The 24,194-nt window shown below is 34.5% G+C and overlaps 1 protein-coding gene across 1 annotated transcript in view; it reads left to right on the top strand.

Annotated features, from left to right (window-relative positions):
- Positions 1–17,539, top strand: part of LOC138695022 (uncharacterized) — an 86,506-nt gene extending 68,967 nt beyond the window's left edge. Inside the window, exons 9-11 of the mRNA XM_069819325.1 lie at positions 1,378–1,593; positions 8,151–8,369; positions 13,788–17,539. Coding sequence (XP_069675426.1) covers positions 1,378–1,593; positions 8,151–8,369; positions 13,788–13,933 — 581 coding nt within the window. The 3' untranslated portion in view covers positions 13,934–17,539. The remainder of the gene's footprint in view (positions 1–1,377; positions 1,594–8,150; positions 8,370–13,787) is intronic.
- Positions 17,540–24,194: the final 6,655 nt, after the last annotated feature.

Genomic DNA, 24,194 nt, shown 5'->3' with positions numbered 1-24,194 from the left:
AATTATAGGAGTATCTTAAAATCAACTGAAATAATATAAATAATATCTATATATAATAATATCTATTTATTTATTCTGGCGAAGTTACGCCATCTGGCCTTCTCTTCCACTTAGCCAGAAACAAAAGAAGGTGATACAATTTTACAGACTAATATTTAAAGAACACTAATAAAAATTTATATAGTTATACAAGCACAAAAGTCGAGTAAAATAATGCGAACATACTAAATAATAATTGCAAAATAATATAAAGCTAGAAGTTACACTCAATGAATATGCAAGCGGTAAGTGAACCAATGTTACAAATTACAAGAATAACAAATATAAATGTAAATTATAACTATACAACACTAAGGAAAATTACATATATACACATATACACACAAAGGAGAATTAAACATGAATACTGGTCACGTGTTTAAACAATTCATTCTTAAATTGCAATATCGTTTGACAGTTCCTGAGGGAGCTGGGTAGGGAGTTCCAGAAACGAATTGCTGATACTGTGAAAGAGGAAGAACAGTGAGTTGTTTTATGGCAAGGCATAGATAATAAAGGGTCATTTTTAGATCGAGTACCCAGGCTGTGATAAGAGGATAAGAAATTAAAACGCACCGAGAGATAATTAGGCGAAGAAGTATTGATGATGCGATATAGAAAATTAGTGAATGGATATATCTTCGGTCCTGTAATCTTACCCATTGGAGCGTTTCAAGGGAAGGTGTAATGTGGTCGTATTTGTATGTATGTATTTATTTACACTGCAAGTGGGCATGCACCCGGTGGCAGTGGTATACACAATATAAACAATACACAATAAAGAAATGATAAGCAATACACAACACAATTATGCAATACACAATAGGCCTACAATTTTATACACAATACAATAAGAATACACAATATAATTACACACAATAATAATAAAACATAAATAATATACCTAATTTTACATTACAACCTGCGGATGTTGCAAATAAAACGTGTGCAGGCATTATGAACGCGCTGCAATCTTTGGGCTAAGTTAGAATTTAAATCTGTTAGTAGAATGTCGCAATAGTCAAAAGTCACAACACCAATGTTTGTATGAGAATTCTTTTTAATTGAAAGGGTAGAAAGTTTTTCAGGCGATTTAATAAATGAAAGCGAAGTTTTATTTAGATTTTTTAAGATTTAATCTCTGTAGAAGACCTCTGTAGCCCAACACATTCCCTGAAGTTCTCGAAAAACGATATAAATGTCTCTCGGGAATATGCATGAATGCTTCTTTACATCATCCCATCCAATGAAAATACCAAGGCAGAAAATGATTAGTTCAGATAAGCTAAGATATAATATTGAAATTTCACACATATCAAGATTACTAACATTTTTCAGATCCTGACAGCTTAGATCTGATATACACGCTGAATAACATCACGAATGAAGACACGTCTTCGCCACTCTTAACCCAGCTAGATGACATACCTCCAGGTCAAATATGTCCAATAGGAGTCGACGGCAGACCCTATTGCAACACGACACACTGCACCTGCTCACATATCATTAAAGTTCCTCTTGGAGCTGTGGTGCAGTTCATACTCATCGACAGATGTAAGTAAAACCGTGTCATTCAAGATGCGTTATCATTTTGGTTTGGAATTTTGGTGCTCCAGTCACTGTTTGTAATGTTATAAATATGGATCGGAAGTTGATGAAATATCATTTTTTCTGAGACAGCACAGAAAATACAGGATATAATATAAGCTCGTTTCATTTCAACAGGAAACACTATAACCTACTTTTACTTTGCATTTTTCGGTCTTATATTATCTACTGGTCATTATTTTTTAGATAATGTTCCACTTTTTGTTGCATTTTTTTTTTTCCTTTTCTGTTTTTGGACGGACTTTTTTTTCGGTGCAATCGTAGTCTATGTTCGAGAACCTACTGCAGATTGCGTACGCAATTCATCTGCATCATAAGCTACAGTAATATGGATCAACAATTGGCTCTCTTCTGACAAAGGAAAAATTTTACAGTCTGTACAAAAGAAACCAAATGTCCTGGAAATATACAAAAACTTGCCCAGACATGTTCAAACATTTTTAACAAGAGCCAGAACAGGTCACATTGTCACTCAATTGTACTTACACCGATTTCAAATTTCTCGCTGTTCTTCAGAAGGTTCCCAAACAAAATATCAACAACTAGAATAGGTTCCCCATGTTCAAATATCAACAACGTGAGTAGGTTCCTCATGTTCAAATATCAACAACGCGAGCAGGTACCAAAGTTGTGTAGGATGGGAATGTTAATCGATCATGTAGCAGATTAGTGACAGTGCTCAAATATCAACAACGGGGATTGCCTATAACGCCACCTGTAATCGATCATGACCTGTGGCTCCATATACGTTAAAATATAAATACCGATCATATGTTTCAGTGGTTAGCAGAGTAGTGGCAGTGTATTTCACTTAATGATGGATTTTACTACTATGGTCGTGAAAAGAAGAAAAAACTCTTAGTAGTCAATGATCACAAGTTTGGTTTTCAGAAAACATTATCTGGTGGTGTGGAAAGATATACTTGTGTTAAAAGAAGATGCAAGTGTTTCGTGAAACTTTCTGATTCAGATATTATAATGAAATCCAACGTCGAAAATAACCACGACACTTGTGATATTGCTACTTTCAATAAAATTATGAATTTACTCGACGCTGCGTGTCCGCCAAGCACAAAATATTTTTAACCTACCCACTACCATAGACAGTAGTTGACATCCTAAGTCTGTATAAAATGGGACGGAAATGTTTTCTGGCTTGGTCTAACGCGGGAACTAATTGCAGTACACAGATGAAATCAACCTGGAACCAACTCGGGTGTATGTCTGGGACGAACTAGGAACCGATTCACAGATTTAGGAACCAATTCCAGTACGCCCAAATTTCTGATAATCCTACTTGTCTGTGGTGTAATAATCATGATGAAGATCTGGAACACATTCTTCTATACTATCCATCCATAAACCACAAAAGAAGTAAATTAAAATCATCAGTACCAGTTGCAGAAGACACAGCCCTGCAGTATATATTGACTACACCCCAACTCTGGCTACTAGCAACAGTCATCTATAATGAACACCGATCAAAATACCCCTCATTTCTCGTGAAAACAACTGAATACACTGCAGTGGAATATAGTGGACTTTATGTTGTCAGCAAACAGCTGGATACATTAAGAAGATTGATTGATAAGCTACAGGAATTTAGATATGCTTGTATTAAACTTGACTCCTGATCACGTGTGTTACGTGCTTCCGCCAATTCAACGCAACACAACAAAATACTGCAGTCGCAGTGCCCGCAGTCGACATAATGATCTCACAAGTGAAGACGGAAAAATGCCAAAAGGAAAGCAACCTGCGAGCCACCGGCGTAGTTCGATAAAGGCGCTTGACTGCGGACCTGGAGTTGCGCTCGGGCGCTGGTTCGATTCCCGCTTGGGCTGATTACCTGATTGGGTTTTTTACGAGGTTTTCCCCAACCATAAGGCAAATGTCAGGTAATCTATAGCGAATTCTCGGCCTCATCTCGCCAAATATCATTTCGCTATCACCAAGTCCATTGATGCTAAATAAACTCATAGTTAAAATAGCGTCGTTAAATAACCAAGTAAAAAAATTAAGTAAATAACCTGCGATCCTTCAAAACCAGAGGCCCTACAAATGACTGTAGCCATTTCCTGTAATGCTGAATAAGGGGTATGTCTGGGAATTCCAGTTCCTCCTACTATATAAATGTACATTGGCCTGGTTTCGAAGACGTTCAATATTATTATTATTATTATTATTATTATTATTATTAAAATCGTGGTATTTTTTTATTTTAACGTAATATTTTCAGAAATATGTCATTTTAAAGGTTACTTTTATGTGATTTTTATGTCAGTTACGAAAGCCAGCTATAACGGCTTGGGGGATCATCGTGCTAACCACACGATACCTCCAATATAGTTGGATGATCGTTCACCTCTGCTTCGGCATGTGAATGTGAAGCTAGCAGCCGGCTGGTCGGTCTGAGCCCTAGAAGGGCTATGGCGTCATGGATTATTATTATTATTATTATTATTATTACCTCCTGACCCCTAGTAATAAATATTATCACCTGTAGCCTACGAATTATCTGAAGTCAGAAAGAGTAAATTCGACGGGTGCATAGCTTTCCTGCAGAACTATGTCTGTGAGCGTTCACACAAGGGGAATACTAGGAGAAAAATGGAAATAAATGTAGATCAAGAAAATACAAGGAGAACAAGGGGAATACATAAAGAGGAAAGGAAAGACCAGGCAAAATGCGGGAATACAGGGAGAAGAAAGGGAAGACAAGAAGAACAAGGGAATAGGTCTGCAAGCAGAGAAAAATGTGAATAGAAGTAGATCAAGAGAATACAAGATAGATAGATAGATAGATAGATAGATAGATAGATAGATAGATAGATAGATAGATAGATAGATAGATAGATAGATAGATAGATAGATAGATAGATGGATTTATTGAGTAATATTATACATACAAATTGTATATTATCATAATTTTGTCTAAAATCCAATGCACGGGTCTTCTGACCGTACGTGCTTTGTACCTAAAACAAGTCCTCCTTTGTAGGTTCCCCCCCACCTATGATTACATCCAACTACTCTCTAAAAGAACACACATATTAAAATGGAAATGCCACAATAAAACACATTATTTAATATATCCTAACCTAAAAGACATAAAAATGTACAGTTGGGTGGATACTATTATCCCTTCCTCAGTTCGCGTCACAAACTTCAACAGCTGCAGTTCTAATCTTTCTCGCCTTCAAGAGGAACAAGCCAATCTTTTGTTCCCATTCTCTATTCCCCATGAGGTCAAGACATGCAAGCGAACTCCTATTCTGACTTAGCATCGAGGGTGGTAAATATTTTCTCCGTACATGTTCCAATTCGGCACACAGTAATAAAATATGTTTATAGGAATACTTTTCTTTGCAAAGCGGACAAAGACGCTCACCTTCTTCGTTGACAATTTTATTACCCTTCCATGACCCCAAACTTAGCCACGCTAAACCTGCTCTGCTGTCTTTGTTACAAGAGTTAAGCATGAGATCTGATTGTAAATGTAGTGAGGACTTTTCCGAACATTGGAGCTCAATCTCTTGCCTCTTGATATCAATTAATCGCATCTTCAAATTACGCCATACATTCCTCCTGTTATTCTCTCCTTTCTCCCACACTCATCCCATTCCTATATGATGCAGCCCTCTCTACAGTTTATAAACCCACCCCTTTTCCCAGCCCTCTCTTTGTTGAACTTTGTAGCAAATCGACCGTAGAAGCGACTGATCCCCAAATATAATTTTTAACCAGTATTTTATCACCCTGATTTTCATATGAATTACTTCGTTTTGAAGCCCAAACTCCTTTAGCACCCCGCAGTTAGCTGTGTTTCTGCCAATTCCAAGTATTCGTTTCAGGAAGTCCGTTTGTAACTTATTTAGTTTTCCTGCATTTTCCCAACCCCAAATTTCCGCCCCATACAACATAGATGACCTAACCACAGATCCATATACTAGCTCCAATGTTGCTGCAGGAATATCTGGCACTTTAGTCATCAATTTCAATACCTCCGCACTCTTTACCCCGCAGTTGCGTTTCGTTATATCAACATGCTTAGTCCAGCTCCCGTTCATTGATAAAGTAACCCCTAAATATATGAAATGTTTCACATTTTCCAATATGTGCCCGTCGTATGTCCATGTCTCATCCCTGCTATATACAGATCCATTTTTAAAAGTAATTGTCTTGGTCTTGTCTGTATTAACAGTCATGCCCCATTGACTACAATAATTCTCCAAGCAGTGAAGTTACTGTTGCAGTCCATTTATTGATCGAGATATGAAAATCTGATCATCTGCATACAAGAGTGCAGCCATGGAAATCCCGTCTAAATTTGGAGCTTCAGATTCAATTTTATCGACCATCTCTGGTATGTCATCTACGAATATATTAAAAAGGTTAGGTTAGGTTAGGTTAGGTTAGAAGGGAATAAAAGGGGGGAAAGGAATAGAAGTAAAAGAATGGGAAAACAAGAACAATGTGAGTGGATGAATTTAATTCCTAAGTTACTCACATGCGTAGTTAGGGAAAATACATAGTTTTACATCTAAATAATATGAAGATAAGGAGAACAAGGGGAAATACAAGGAATAAAATGACAATACAATGAGAACAAAAAATAGACAGAGACAACAAAGAGAACGCAAGGGGAATACAATGAGAATAACTGGAAGAAAAGGAGAACAAGGGCGATACGAGGAGAGGTGTTTGCATTTTATGTAATGGTCAATTTTCAAGATACTTCCCCCATAGTTAGTGAGTATAAAGACGTAGTTTTTATTTGTATGAAATAGTTTATTACTAATTTGTGAGTATACTAATTAATTTTATACTTAAAGGTGTAGCATGCATAATGACACAGCAATGATACATGAAACTGTATATTGTTGATTTAATTTTGAGTGACAATATTATTTCTAAAATTAATTGAATAGCAATTTTAAAAATTAATCTTCTTTCCTTTAATATCAAATAATTTCTTCCTTATTTGCGCTGTCACATTCAAAGCCTTGTAATAATATCATCGCCCTGAATGTCACGGATGCATGACAAATAGGGTTTACAATTACTCAACATTAATAATTGAAAAAAAAATTCTTTCTTACTTACGAAATTAATATTTTCTAAAAATACTTCTTGTAAGGTACACGTACCAAATAACGCCACCTTAACACTTCAGTCACTTTTGCTCTGGAAATAAGTTATGTACAAACACGAAAATTACGAAATAGAAACTGTAATCTTATCTTTACCAAATAGCATAATGAAAATGGATATATTATATACCCAACAAGAATTATAATTCAAATAGGAAAACTTTGTAAACTGGCGTTATTAGGAACAGGTTTTCCAATTAACGTCACCTATTTTCTAGTAAACCATACACTTATAATTGTTAATGCATTATTTTTCCTAAGCAACACAAATTGAACTAAGCAACTAAATTTGAGTTTCTGTTAATAAAAGATTCAAAATCACTCAATACTAATGAAAGATTCTTGTTCTGAAACTGAAACACCAGATGGATTAGGAAAATATGTTTTCCAGTGACTACTTACTTAAAGAAAAGAGACAATGTGACACAGTAGAAAGTTATTAAACACAAAAGCATTTACCTTAGTTTAATATGAATGTTTTCCAATAAGTAAAACAAAAAAATTAAGTTATGTAAAAAAAAAAATTAAGAGTTCGATAAGCAATTGAACCAATATCATCACTGCACATTCTGAACATTTGTAAGTTGAAAGCTTAGTGATTTTCCTGATGTTTTCACACTGATGCTGTACTGTCAGCCTTAGTATTAACATAACCTAAAATTTTGTCTGTAGACCTTTACGCCACATGGCGTTAAAGCGCTACTGAGTACTTGATAACATGACATGCCTGTTTGTCTAACATTTTCAAATTTTATAGATAGCAAATATACATAGAAGAATGTTTAAGGATCATGAAAATATATAGTTTAACATAGTTATTATTTGCTCAACACACAAAATAAAATATTGCCTCTTACCTTGATATAAGAACAGCCATTCACTATCAACACACAACAGGAAAATGATGGAATATAATGTCAGTCGTAAATGTCAGCGGAAAGCTAGTAACTCATTTCATCACAAGATTGCAAGCGAAGGTAGGCTACAGTAGTGCACTACCGAAAACTTGTGTCGGTAACAAAAATTAATAAGGTGGCGTTAAAGGTAACTTATACATGGCGTTATTTGGCTCAGGGACCTTATAATTATTATGTTTAGAAGCTACGAATTCTTGAATTTCAAAATACTTCTATAATTTTACCTATTGAAAACAACTCTTCGAACGTTTTTGAAAATATTAGAATTGATAGACTATGAGAGAGGACATCAGAGATATATTTAGTGGTACGCGGTGTGTGGAAATTTGTGAAACACTCCTCTAATATCTAAGTCGAAATAAGCTCCATCTCATCTATCTTAACTTAGAAAAATCGAGTTTGAATTTTTTATTGAATCAATGTTTTGTTTCAGCTCCTAAAGCGGGCATGAACCACCCATTTCATCTGCACGGATACGCCTTCAATGTGATGGCGATGGGCTACTTGGAGGACACAGAAATGAACGCTGACAACATTGCCAGTCTCCTGAAATCCGATAAACTTCAGGAATCTTCGGCACCAACTTTCAAAGACACTATAGCTGTTCCATCAAGCGGATATGCAGTTCTAAGAATATTGGCTGATAATCCAGGTAAAGTAAAATATAAATAGAGATTGCATCCGAATCGTCATGAATTCTCGAAAATTAAGAAATGAATATTCGAAACTTCGGCAGAAATTTTGCCAGACGCTATATCTCTTCCATCAATGAAATATTCGGTTCTAGGTACAGAATGACCCAAAAATCCCGCACCATAGGCAGTACGTCAATGGGTGAATGCGAACTACCTTCAATTCATTGGCAGAAGTCAACACTTGGAATTGGTTCCTCGATCCCCGGAATTGAACCCAATGTATTTTGGTGTGTTGGGCTACGTAAAAGCAAAATATACGGTGTGAAAATTAGGAACAAACAGCATCTGAGTGATAAAATTTCTTCTCATTCCCATGATTTTTCATCAGAGTTTGTGATCCACGTCCTGCGAGACATGAGTGAACGCGTACAGTGTGTTTTGACATTCGTGGCCATCGTACTGAACGAATATTGCAATCCAGCATATGGTGTGAGACTTTAGGGGTGCTCTGTACGTTGGTTCATGATCCAAGTAAGAATGAAAGACAAGTACCTTTTATACCTCAAAATCTGAGAACACACTGAACTTAAGAAATGAATGTGTCAGTTCTCGGCATTAGCTCTGAAATTCAGTGTAACTATTCCCATAAGGGAGTAATATAGGGGTTGAGTCTAAAATATGTCAAACGGTGGAAATCAGTGTGGTTTTAGGCGAAATAGATCGACTAATGATCACATTTTTTGTATTCGACAGACATTGGAGGAAAAAATGGGAGTATAAGGATACTTTACACCAGTTATTCATAAATTTCAAAAAGGCGTATCACTCGGTTAAGAGAAAAGTTTTATATAATATTCTTGTTGAATCTGCTATTCCCAAGAAACTAGTTCGATTACTTAAAATATGTCTTAGTGAAACTTGCAGCTGAGTCCGTATAGGCCAGTTTCTATCTGATGCTTTTCCAATTCACTGCGGGCTAAAGCAAGGAGATGCACTATCACCTTTACTTTTTAACTTTGCTCTAGAATAAGGTATTAGGAAAGTTCAGGATAACAGAGAGGGTTTGGAATTGAACGGGTTACATCAGCTTCTTGTCTATGCGGATGACGTGAATATGTTAGAAGAAAATCCACAAACGATTAGGGAAAACACGGAAATTCTACTTCAAGCAGGTAAAGCGATAGGTTTGGAAGTAAATTCCGAAAAGACAAAGTATATGATTATGTCTCGTGACCAGAATATTGTACGAAATAGAAATATAAAAATTGGAGATTTGTCCTTCGAAGAGTTGGAAAAATTTAAATATCTTGGAGCAACAGTAACAAATATAAATGACACTCGGGAGGAAAATAAACGCAGTATAAATATGGGAAATGCGTGTTATTATTCGGCTAGGAAGCTTTTGTCATCTAGTCTGCAGTCAAAAATTCTGAAAGTTAGAATTTATGAAACAGTTATATTACCGGTTCTTCTGTATGGATGAGAAGCTTGGACTCTCACGTTGAGGGAGGAACATAGATTAAGGGTGTTTGAGAATAAGGTTCTTAGTAAAATATTTGGGGCTAAGAGGGATGAAGTTACAGGAGAATGGAAAAAGTTACACAACGCAGAACTGGACGCATTGTATTCTTCACCTGACATTATTAGGAACATTAAATCCATACGTTTGAGATGGGCATGGCATGTAGCACGTATGGGCGAATCCAGAAATGCATATAGAGTGTTAGTTTGGAGACCGGAGGAAATAAGACCTTAGGAGAGGCCGAGACGTAGATGGGAGGATAATATTAATGGATTTGAGGGAGGTGGGATATGATGGTAGGGACTGGATTAATTTTGTTCAGGATATGGATTATTTCAATGTACCGAAGTACATATGATATTTCCATGCAGATATTCTGCGTCATCATACTCTTCCATCAGGATATGGACCTATGGCGGGCTTATGTGAGAGCGGAAATGAACCTCCGGGTTTCTTAAAAGACATAAGTAAGTGGGTAAGTAAGTAAGTGGAAACTAAAGAAAAAATTCGATGGTGGTTGCGTAAAGGAGATTTACTTTTTACTTGGTTATTTAACGACGATGTATCAACTACGAGGTTACTTATTTTCGATAGGATTGGTGATAGCGAGAAATTTGACAAGATGAGGACGAGGATTCGCCAAAGATTACCTGACATTTGCCTTAAACCTTGGGAAAACCTCGGAAAAATTCCAACTGTGTAACCAGCCCAAGAAGGAATCGAACTCGTACCCGAACGCATATTTTGACATTATTAACATGGTTGGAGAAAAAAAATTTAACGTTTTTATCTGCCCCATCAGAATGTTTGCTTATAAAATTATCAGTGGATGTGAAATGGATTTTGTTTTGCTCGCATTTTTAGATATTTATTTTCCCTTTGTTTTGTTAAAATTATCGGTGGTTATGAGAAAGTTCGTTTTGAAATTGTTTTAAGTTGATATTTTATTTTACATCTATTAAAATTAAGAGGTATGAAAAGCATTTTAGTCTTTGTAACCATGTATTGATGCATAATTCATCAAATATGATCAACGGTTTCTGTAAAACAAGATTCTCTTTTCATAAAATACGTATCGGTATTGAGAATTAATTTATCCTCTCTTCTGTTATGTATAATAGTAAATGTGTAGAACAGGCTTGCAGAACTGGGCGACATTTGTGGTGTTGCGTCACTCATCGGATACGTCAATCACCCCTTCCTTCCATCCCCGCGTCATTGACTTGGTAGAGGAGGGGATTTGTATTCAGTGTCTGCTTTATGTGATTGGGTACGGGCCACAGATACGTCATTCAACTCCGGTGGACTGTGGACTGGGAACCAATGCTTTCCCCATATTTTCCACCCCTCTCTCGCCAGTTCTGTATCCCTGGTGTAGAATGTTTTAGATTGTGCAAACTAGTGCTGGAACTTAATTTCTCTCTTCCTGTATTAAGAACAACGTGGCTGGAAAATTTATATATATATTTTTTCAAATACTTGACGATATTTCAATTTTTTTCCTATGAATATAAACAGTGGCTGAAAAAAAAATTATTTAATTTCCTCAACCGTGCTCAGATGTTCAGATTTTATTTTACTGTGTCAAAAGTAACAGTAGTTGTGGACGGAGTTTTCGTTTTGCAATTATTTGTCGATGTTTAATTTCTTCGTTTTCCTCATAAGAAAAAGACTGCCTATGGAAAATTTTATTTACTTTGTAACCGCATGTTATTTAATATATTATAATTTTCCTGTGTTCAGAAACAGTGTTTATAAAAAAGAAGTTATCCGTTTTAGTACATGTACGATCTTTAGGGTGAAGGTTGGTAATATTGTAATATGAGTAATATTGTGTTAGTTAATTTGAGAATTTATTACAATTTTACTGAGTGAGAGGAAGATCGGTTTTTTGAGTCAGCGTATTAAGGGAATGTTTGTGGAGAAGTTGCTGCACGTAACTGATTCTTCTCTCGCTCAGTAAAATTGTAATACATTCTCTAAAAGAACTACCAAATATCCAAATACTTGTCCATATTTCAATTTATTCCTATGAATAGAAACACTGGCTGATGAAAATAATTTAATTTACTCAACCGTTTTCAGATGTTCAAATTTTATTTTACTGTGGCAAAAGTAACACTCGTTGTGGACAGAATTTTCATTGTGTAATTATTTTTCGGTTTTTAATTTCTTCTTTTTCCTCATAAGAAAAATGCCGTCTGTGGAAAATTTTATTTACTTTGTAACCGCATGTTGTTCAATTACACTTTTCCTGAGTTCAGATTAACAGTGTTTGTACAAGAATTTATCCGTTTTTGTAGATGTACGATCTGTAGGGTAAAGGTTGGTAATATGGTAATATTGTGATATGAATAATATCGTGATAGTTATTTTTGAGAATTTATTACAATTTTACTAAGCGAGTGGAAGATCGATTTTTTGCGTCAAAGTATTAAGGCAGGCATGTCAATTGATGCCCACAGGAACAAGCGCGCGCTTTAGAGCCCAGGAGTGCCTGGGCGCTTTACAGCGGAAAGGAAAGAGACAGACGAAAGAGGTAGTATATGCCGCTTAGTCGAGATATATTCAGGGATGGCCAGCACTGATTCAATAGATTAAGGAAAGAGAACTTATTAAAACTCTATCCATGTTAATTTTTAGATTTGCCTGAGAAGTATAACTGCATTATAAGAATGTAAGTTTTAATTTTAATGCTCATTTTTCACAAGTTTGATTTTTTTATTCAAAAGAAATATTTTCTCAACTTTTCGTATAGAAAAGTGAAATTTTTCAGGTATAGGTCTATTTATTTAGTAGCCTTACAGAATGTTTTCGTAAATCTAATATACCGTATATACGTATTACTGAAGATAGTGTATTGAAATTTTTGAAAATATTCGCACGGAAATTGTTTGTAAGGAAATGAATTAACAAAGCAACTACTCAACTACTTACATCATAAGCAAAAGATACGTGCCCATGTGTTGTAAAAATGTCAGTTCTATAGCTTCAGCAGATTTCGAGAAAATTATTTAATATTCTGATGATAGGAAGTTGCTCACCAATATCACCTTAAAAGCATAGTGCGATAAGAGTTTTGTTATGTAATATTAGTTACACGTAAAACGGATACAGTACCTAGGTAACTTTGCTTTGTACTGTAATATTGCTTTAATTAGTTTATTGATAACTTTTGTAAGGCTAAAGATACTATAAATATAAATTCCAACTTATCATGTCATACTCAATCTCTTTCTTTGGAATATCACTTTCTTTATGAATGATGTGTTTCATCCACTTAATACAGTATAATATTATACTACTATGGAATTTAAGTGAATATTCCTTCCTAACTCTCTATTATGTTACTCGTATTAAGATTTAAAACACAAGTGCAATATTAAGAAATCAGTGTTAGTACTTTTGTTTTACAGACAATATAGATAATATTAACAGAAAGAAGCCATATAAAAATAACGACATAAAATGTCACGTTCCGTTTGAAGTTTGTGCACCACTGTTTTCTTAATCCAACAGGTTGCTTATTCATATACACAACCCTTCCCCTTTCCATACTTAGCGCTTGCTGCCCGCGCACGACGTCAAGGTCAGAAAAATGCGGTTGCTTTGACATCACTGTATTAAGGGAATGTTTGTGGACAAGTTGCTACACGTAACTGGTTCTTCTCTCGCTCGGTAAAATTGTAATAAATTCTCAAAAAGAACTATCAAAATACTACCCGTATCACAGTATTACCAACCTTTACCATATATATTTCGAGTCTCGTTTACTGCAATCAGAATAATGGCGGCATGATATTTATTTCTGACAAAAATTCTAAAGTTCTTAATCTTTCTTAACAAAAGGAGGATACATATCAGCACTACTGTAACACTCAACAGTCCACGAATCAACTTGTTTGTGTTTCAGGATTCTGGTTATTCCACTGCCATTACCTGGACCATCATGTGGTGGGCATGGCTTTCACTCTACAAGTAGGAGATCCTGACGACTACCCGCCTGAACCGGCAGGATTCCCAAAATGTGGAGATTTTAAGCCTCTTGAGAGGTTGTAAAAAGAAAATATTTACGATACAAGAACTTGGAATAGTGTTCATTATTCATTTAAACATTGAAGAAAGAAGTTTCATACTCGACGAACTTTTCATGTTCATTAAGTGTAAAAATCAAATTTGCTCACTTTGACGCATAACTCAACTTTCTGATGCCACAATAAACACGAATTTCTCCTATAATGCGCTCTGATTTCTCAAGTAGAATACGGAACAAACCAAAGGCCGGTGTGCAATAAAATGTCAGGCAAACATGGCTAATTTCGTGATATTTATTCTTAAATTCACCAGGAAATTGTACCAGCGACAAATCTAACATTGATGGTATAGTATAAAGGTTAGAAGATGTACTATAACATAGATTTTGTTCTCTGCGATCTTGCAGTGACGTGAGCGGATTGGGAATTGCTTGAAGAGTTGAGAGATCTATAGATTTGAATTTGTGAGTGAATACATCATCCGATTTCCTTTGTTAAAAGGAGAGTTTCTTTGCTGTGTTTTGTAACCAAATTGTTTCAATGGTCAGTACTAACATTGTATATTTCTTGGTAAAAATATATATGCCTAGAAATGCACTGATTATGTAACATAGCCTTATCTTAGGAGGTTATTTTCTTAGCGTTTATCTCATTCCACGAGGCCATTTTTCTCTTTAATTTTTCCTAGGCTGAAACAACACTCTCTAGTGGAAGAAATATGAAATACATTCAATGTAAAACATTTGTGTGTGTGTGTGTGTGTGTTTATAGTATCCCTGATACATTGTGCATCTCGAGAATGTTGCAGATGGCAGATAATCAAATATGAAAAGAAATGCAATATAAATTATGTGAATTTGACATTTGATTGTGTCTTAAGGGGAGAGGATGGTATTTTTTGGTGAAAAAAGAGTAAATTTCCAAAAAAAAAATATATATTGAAAATACTCTGTGATATGTGTGGAATGCATAGCATAACATTATATGGGTATTTGTGCCCTTATTGGATGTTGAGTCCCCATTTTTAAACTTCCTGCGTTATGGATTTTTAAATCACTCGCCCACTTTTATTGTTGTATCCGGTAAATTAAATAAAAAAAAAATATTTCTTTAATATACCCTTTGATATGTGTGGAATTCATTGCGTAACAATTTGTTTATATTTGTGCCCTTATCGGAGGTTGACACGTCATTTTTATACTTCCTGCGCTATGGATTTCTAAATCACACTCCCGCTTTTATCGGTTTTCAGCAACTTCATTTTTTTGCTACATTGCCAGATAAAAATGGATACAATTTCTGAAATATTAAAGATATATGCATGAAATTTAGAACACACATTCTTTAGACTAATAGGAAACTTTTCTCCGTAACAGAATTTTGTTAATTGATTTCATTTAAAAAATACGTCAGTTTGTTTGCAAGAAAGGAAATCAGATAGTTGTTATTAACATTTAATTGTTTATTTTAGAAACGTACGGACGAATATCAAAATTCTGTTACAGACAGTTTGTAGAACATGCTTTTGCAAATACATTGCAAAAAACGGTTTGAATCTATCTTTAAAAACGGTTTAGATATATCGGTTTTAGTACAATCCTGCATTGGGTATATATATATTTTTTTCAAATTTGGGCCCTCAAATAATTTTTTTTCAAATTTTTTTTGGTTAAGGTGCCACAGCTATGAGCTCACTACATACAAAAAATAATATTTTACACCAAATAGGAGAAATGTTTTAAACAATACCATCCTCTCCCCTTAAATAAATAAAAACTGCGCAGAGAAAGCTGTCTTTTCTTGGCAAGTTCGACAAGAACCACAAGAAGGGACCAAAGTAACAGTCAATGAGAATGACATTTTCAACCTCTACAAGAGGTAAACAACGAAACAGCATCATCTTCAGGAGCCAAACAAAGAAGGTCTGTGCTTAACACTTCCCTGATTAACCCGAGTTAACTCGGGTTGCTAACTTGTGTCAACCCGAGTTAACTCGTTTGAGTCCCATTTTCGCTGCTAAGGATTATATCCCGAATATATACGTTTCCATTCTCTCATTAACCTTTTCCTCACTAGATCGCTACAGAAGTTAGTGATATTGCTATATCTGGTGGTGTTTTTTGTACTTCTTCCTTGTGAGTGGAATTCTATGCTCATATAGCATTCACACACAGTAGTGAGTAGATGCTAGTTAGTTTTGGTGGTTTCTGTTTGTGTTTAGTGTTTTTTGTGCTGTTTTGTGTAAAGAGGATCAAGTTAGTGATTCCGAAACTTTTGATCAGGAATATATTCCTGTAGAAGATTAGGAATGAAACATCGGTACCAGAAGACGAAATTATAGACCAACAAACAAATTCAGATCAGTTGATGTCGCATCTTTTCGACAGTGGTTTGAATAGAAGACATCTGGCACTATTTCTTCTGCACCTCCGAGGTCCCCATTCCCTGAAATTTTTACATTGTTTCTGATAACGATAATTTTTATTTTTTAAAATTATACTTTAATAATGACTCATCAACATTATATTCAAAGAGACGAGTCAGCATGCTAATAAGTGTTCACAGAATGCTGAAAATAATTCGTGGCGGCCTACTACAGACTGAAATACCTGTACTTTTGGGCATAGCGATACTGCAGAAACATTATTCACAAACCTGAAGAACAGATGTACTGGTACAAATATTCAGTGACTGCTACACCATTATTCCCAAAACGCTCTCATATAGGAGAGCAGATACTAGACCTACTGCCCGTATTGCAATGTGCCACTGTGCGTAATACCCTGCTTTCGAGTCTATCACACGACAAGCAACATTTAACTCCTTGATAACAGCACTGGTATTGTACCTCATAAATTAATCCATAAAAAAACATAACTTGGTAATTAGTTCAGGAGAAAATCAAAGTGTGACAACTACCAGAGCTGGAATCAAGGTGCACGAGATAACTCGGAATAATAATTCAGGTATGAATGTACAGTATGTCTATTTCATAGTGATTTTTAGGTATGTAAGAAAATTAATGATGTACAGTGATTCAGCAATATTAAGTGACCTCTTTACGAAAATAAAAAATATGATACTTTTTTTCACAAAACTGGTAAAATATATAGTAAGGGAAGAGGTTAAAGAAAAGCTGAGTGATAAACCTAATAATTTGTGCGGATCTTCCTGAGGAAATTTCTAGGAAGCCAAACATGATGAAAGCTGAGTCAGTTGTGATCAACGGTTTCATGAAATGTGTCAAGACCTTTTAAAATACAGAAAGAACATTAATTGTTTCGTTGTAGGTATGAATCTCACTGAGGAATTTAAAATTTTACTGAATGTGGGTAATTTTTTTTAATTTATGGACTATCACGAAAATACCCTTGTAGTATCACGAAATTATACCAACCACTCTAGAATGCTCATTTTTCTTTGTTTAAGACTACTTGTATTGCTTGTTTGTAAATATTATATACATTTTTTTTAGGTAAAAATGCTGACATGTAACTTCCTGTAACCTAAAAATGTGCATACATTAAAAATACCATTTCTTTTAACCTTATTTTTGCACCAAAACTTTAATATAACGAAATTGGCCAAGTCTGCCCTACAACTTAGCCACCTTCTAGCCAATTAGGCCTATCTGTAAATTAAAAATAAACACACACATTTTTTCGATTAGTTCGATAAATTAAAATGTGTCTCAGTAAAACGTACAGCAGAGTTCGTATAGGTCAGTTTCTGTCAGATGGGTTTCCAATCCACTGTGGGCTAAGGCAAGGAGATGCACTATCACCTTCACTTTTTAACTTTGTTCTAGAGTATGCCATTAGAAAGGTTCAGGATAACAGAGAGGGTTTGGAATTGAACGGATTACATCAGCTGCTTGTCTATGCGGATGACGTGAATATGTTAGGAGAAAATCCACAAACGATTAGGGAAAACATGGAAATTCTACTTCACGCAAGTAAAGAGATAGGTTTGGAAGTGAATCCCGAAAAGACAAAGTATATGATAATGTCTCGTGACGAGAATATTGTACGAAATGGAAATATAAAAATTGGAAATTTAGCCTTTGAAGAGGTGGAAGAATTCAAATACCTGGAAGAAACAGTAACAAATATAAATGATACTCGAGAGGAAATTAAACACAGAATAAATATGGAAAATGCGTGTTATTATTTGGTTGAGAAGCTTTTATCATCCAGTCTGCTGTCAAAAAATCTGAGAGTTAGAATTTATAAAATAGTTATATTACCGGTTGTTCTTTATGGCTGTGAAACTTGGACTCTCACTTTGAGAGAGGAACAGAGATTGAGGGTTTTTGAGAATAAGGTGCTTAGGAAGATATTTGGGGCTAAGAGGGATGAAGTTACAGGAGAATGGAGAAAGTTACACAACACAGAACTGCACGCATTGTATTCTTTACCTGACATAATTAGGAACATTAAATCCAGACGTTTGAGATGGGCAGGGCATGTAGCACATATGGGCGAATCCAGAAATGCATATAGAGTGTTAGTTGGGAGGCCGGAGGGAAAAAGACCTTTAGGGAGGCCGAGACGTAGATGGGAGGATAATATTAAAATGGATTTTAGGGAGGTGGGATATGATAGAGAATGGATTAATCTTGCTCAGGATAGGGACCGATGGCGGGCTTAAGTGAGGGCGGCAATGAACCTCCGGGTTCCTTAAAAGCCAGTAAGCAAGTAAGTACATTTTTTCATTGTTCATAAAATTATGATGCAAATAAAAGGACATTCAGTTCCAATTTTAACTGCAATATTATTATATGTATATGTATTATTGTGTATTATAATATGGTTTATCTATACAATTATTTGACTAGTACTGAAAATTACAATAGCAAAATATTATTTAGCACTTGTGGTTTCCAAACTGGAGGTCACGACCCGCTGGGGAGTCGTGTAAAGAGCTGAGAGGACCAAGAGATGATTTGCAAAATAAAACAATTGACGTCATATGAATATACATTTATTTTGTATTTAGAGACATATTCGTAACTACATAAAGAAAACATAACAATAAGGAAAGTTCCAGTAGCTAGGGTAAAGTAAATAAATAATTAATATGAGAAATACCGTTTGATTCCCTAAAGTTTGCAGAACTTATTCATAGAGAGATCAGCTCTGTTAATGTATGTTTTTGAAGGAGCTATTGTTGAAGACTTATTTTGAGAGCCTGCACTGTTAATTCCAGAGCTCCAGGATCACGGAACGTTTTAATCTGTATTATATATTATTCTTTGTGCCAATTATTTTAAATATATTGTGTTAATAATAATTAGCAATCTTACAGTTCAAATGAATATTTTGACTTACAAATGTTACAGTTGTTTTGAAACTGAAAAAATAAAGGACATTAACTCATCTATAACAATCGTGACAAAATATGTGTAATATCCGTGAGATGGAAGAAACAGCTATAAAATATTTGCCGATTATGTTTTTGTGAACTAATTGGATGCCATGTGATTTGCATAGCTTTCACATGGACACTGTGGGAATGAATCTCTTTTTGCTTGAGGCAGAGAACTGTTTTTAACTTTATGTTAATAAGGTATAAAGTGAGTTCCCAAATCTTGTAACATCCGTGATGGAACCTTTTCTTTATTTTCTGCAATAATAATTTATTTTATTCAAACAACTATTTTCCTTTAATATGATACTGATCTTCTAAATTGTTTGTAATAATAAAAGTTGAAAGTTTTTTCATTTTCAATATATAGAGTTTGAAAATATTAAAAATATAACATCCGTGACAACTAGAATGGCCGTATAGAGGAAAGTCGGGTAGTATCGGACATCGGGTAATATCGGACAGTGAGTTTTTTTTTTTTTTCATCTACCACACGATTATAGTACCTGATTGACATGGTTACGTTTCTGTGATGTCGCATAGAGAAACGTAACCATGTCATTCAGGTATTATCATATGGTGGTAGATGAAAGAAACGCACTGTCCGATATTACCCGATGCCCGTTACTACCCGACTCTCCCCTAACATTCTCGACTTGTTTATATTTCTTTGATAAGATAAAGTTTAAAGAACATTTTAGTACCTGTAATTATCGCCACATTGTCCAAAATTCATATATGCATGCTATAAAAGCAAGGTTAACTAATAATCATATCGTCATTTTGCCAGTTGAGTGAAGGTACGTATTGAAGCCGTGTTTGTGTCAATTTTGGTGTCACGAGGAGAGGACGAGAGAGATGGTAAGAAGAGAGGTATTAATTATTTTTAAGTGAAAAGTTTCTTTATGTGTATCTTAATTCACACAGATTTCAATACCAAATAAAAGTGTTACAAATAGACAACGGAAATTCATGTATTATAAAACCTCATAATATGCATTGAACTATGACAGGCATGTTCAGCGCTGGCAATTCTGCCTTTAAACGAAGTGTAAGAGTGACGTAGGCTTGAAAGATATTTTACGTCACTGTTGCACCTCGCTAAAAAATATAAATTCCGACGCTGAACATTCCTGAAATATGCAGTAAGAGTCGAAATATGCGCTGAAAATTGATGTTTACTAATATTATCTATACTAATAATAAATCTGTAGCCGAAATTTTTCTGGTAATTTTCGATTTTCCAAAAAAAAAATTGGTCCTAACACATATAATTAACCACCCTGAAACCGAAAATCGCTTTTTTGAAATTTGTGTTTGTATGTCTGTCTGTCTGTCTGTCTGTATGTTTGTTACCTTTTCACGCGATAAAGGCTGAACGGATTTCGATGAAAATTGGAATATAAATTAAGTTCGTTGTAACTTAGATTTTAGGATATATGGCATTCAAAATACATTATTTAAAAGGGGGGTTATAGGGGGCCTGAATTAAATAAGTCGAAATATCTCGCTTATTATTAATTTTTGTGAAAAATATTACATAACAAACGTTTCTTTAAAAATCATTTTCGATAAGTTTTATTCCTTGAAACATTTTGATAGGACCGATATTTAATGAGATAAATGAGTTTTAAAATTAAAATAACTGCCATCTAAGGCCGTGTAATGAATTAAAAAACAAATGACTTCGTCTATAAGGGGCCTTGGACAGCAACAATCGAAAGCTATGAAAGATAGCCTACAGAGAATGTTTCTGTGTTTATATGAAGTAATATCGGAAGCTAAATTAGCCGATTTGCATAATTAATTATTATTTCACCATTGGAAAGTGTAGTTTCTCTAGATGGACATAATGCTATAATGTTATTACAGTAACTTCTGATATAATATAATATAATATAATATAATATAATATAATATAATATAATATAATAATATGTAATATTATATAATATAATTTAAGTTATTTGAAGGGTTCACAACCATAGTGGGTCAAGCGCTATTTACTGAATACGTAGAAAACAAGGGTTAAAATTAAGTTATTACCATAATTCAATGGAAACCTATAACAAGTAAAATAAAATATACACATTAAATCTAAATGATGTCAATCTTCATTAAACTATGGTTGCATGTAATAAAAATTAAGAAACAGGTTAAAGGAATTGTCATTGCACCAAATGAGTGTCTCTGGACCAAAATGATCGCATTTTAATTATTTGGATGCAATTTAAATTAAGTAACATATTGAACGATTTATCCTTCTATCAAACACGAATGTTCCCTGGATCAAATGTCCTATTTTAATTATGTAATTACTTTATATTTATTTCTAACGGGTGCAGTGGAGTGCACGGGTACGGCTAGTTTATGAAAATAAATGAGACAATACTTGCCACCAAATCATCATATCTTTTACAAAATTATTTATACATGTACTAATTACTAATTTTACACATATATTTTAATTGGCACCTTTTACACTTTCTAGCACTTTTTAAAGGTCTTAGCCTTTCGCGTAATTATTTTGGCACTAAAGAACCAAAGAATTCTCCACATTCTCTGTGAAACTTCAAGCTTTGACTTAGCAACCATATGTCATGATGTTCTCTTGTTTTGCAAATTGTCAAAACCAGTTAATTTCTAAACATGGCCCACATTCATAATAACATTACACTAATCCAATTTCATTCTTGTTAGAACATTTAAAACCATCTTCTCATACTTAGGAAATTGTTCTAATACACAGGCCAAATGATTAACAAATTCATGTCCGTTATAATATTAATACAAACATTTGTTTTAGCATGGAATTACTAAATCTCGTTCTTCACACATTATATAGTCGCTAAGTACACATTCGTTGCTCATTTTCTTCAGAAATAATTATAATTTCTACTACATTAGTTTTTTAAAACAATCCTTTAGTTTTATTTTCTGGATTACATAAAATAATTTTCGTAACTGCAAAATCGCTTGACAAGTCCTAATTATTACGATTGAAGAAAATATCTAATTAAACAATCATACATTTATAGAAGAAACATAAGATGCATTTACTTAATATTACTTAAGAGGAACAAGAAGAATGCAGTTTGAAATGTTACTTATTTTTAATTTTTAGTTTAAAATTAAAAAAATAAAATGTCACCGAAATTTATCAGAATACTTGTATGTGTGTGTATATTGTTATATTATATTTTGTCTTTTTAGGTAGCCTACAATGTTAGGAAGTGTTAAAATAAATTATTAAGTGGTTAATAGAACAATTTCTTTCCTTCAAATAATAAAACGATAGGAATATTCATTAGTCCCATAAAAGAGATTAATAGAGGAAAGTGCCCAAAACCGGACCCCAATTTAGTTTTTGTTTTTTTTTAATATAAACTAGTAAAAAATTATGTTTTAAAAGCATGTAATATTTACTTTATAATGTTATACACCATTTACATTTTACTTTTAGAAAATATAATTAAAAATTGGTATGAAAAAAATTATTTTCAATAACCTTACACTTTGGCGATTTGAAAAATAGTTGCCGAAATCGGACCCCTTGTAAAAATAATCAAAATAACACTAAACAAATCTGGAAAAATGTATTAAATAAGAGAAACATTATCTAGTTTCAAAGTACAAATATAATATAACAATTACAGGTTTTAGTTTTTACAACGAGATATAGGATGTATTAAAAAATCCACAAGACATAAAACAGAATTAGCGACAAAAATCGCAGATGTTCATGTCCTTTTCAGACCCAGCACATAACGAACATGACCCAAAGTTCCCCTTTAGAATCCTCCGAAAATTTTCTTTGACAAAACACACATTCCAAGCATCATCTTTGGATGGGGAAACTCCCGAGAAAAGATCCAATTCATATATTCCAGAGGTCACGTTGTTTTCATATTCAGTGCTTGATTCTCACATTTTTCACAAAATTTAGACGCTTTTTCACGATCCCTTCCCCTTTTCTTGAAGGCTGTACTTCTGAACCACGTCCCTGGCCGCGATTGCTTTTGCGGCCTTGAGCACGATTCCGTGCTTGTTGTTCAGCTTCCATTGCTTCTTTAGCTTTCTTAGCTTCCACCAATTAGGCTTCATAAGACGTAGATGTGATGATCGTAGAACTGCAGATCTTTCGCCCCCCTATTCGAGAACCTCTTTTTTTAATTTGGAATGGGAGTGATGTCAAACGGGCTTGTCTTAGAAGATGTGGAACCCTGAGGATCCTCAAGTGTAGCTGATGACAGAGGAACACCCTGACCTGCCGAAGATGTTGATGGTTGATTTGGGTCAAACTCTACAAAAACTTGTGGTTCCTTCGCATCACATTCTTCTCCCTTGTCAGGAAAGCTCTGATTTTATGCTGTTCCTTTCTTTAACATAGATTCATGGAAAGAGAAATCTCGTTTTTTGTTTGCCTCTTCAATGTATTCGGCATCTGAAAACAGCTTCTTGTTCAAGGGTTGCTTTAAACCCATTGGTTGCTATTTGAGCTGTTTGGCATCTAATGTAGGCTCTGCCAAACAGGTCCATTGCATCAAAAGCACTGACAGCACGTTCATTGTGCCTTAACCACTGCCTTATTTCCTTGCTGTAGCGAAGTTTGAGAGGACCATGAAAGTTTTGCCCAAAGGTTGTAGTTTGTGTGAAGAGTGAGGTGGCAGCGACACAATTGTAACATGATTTGTTTTTGTCAAGTTGATCAGATCAGTTTTCTATGTGTGGCTAAAGTGGCCATCCAAGAGCAACAGCACAGGTTTTTCCTTTGTAGGATTGGCAAACTCGATGAAGTGTCGAAACCACTGAGTGAAGAAGTTCATTTGGATCCACCCTGAATGGAACGCTGTAAAGATTGTTCCTTCCTTCCCCATTATTCTCTTGAAATTTGGAACAAAATTACAAAAGAATATGAG

The sequence above is a fragment of the Periplaneta americana genome, chromosome 1 (genome assembly GCF_040183065.1).
Source record: "Periplaneta americana isolate PAMFEO1 chromosome 1, P.americana_PAMFEO1_priV1, whole genome shotgun sequence".
Lineage (NCBI taxonomy): Eukaryota > Metazoa > Arthropoda > Insecta > Blattodea > Blattidae > Periplaneta > Periplaneta americana.
The sequence above is the reverse complement of the archived record's forward strand: the minus strand, read 5'-3'. Positions and strand labels throughout refer to the sequence as shown.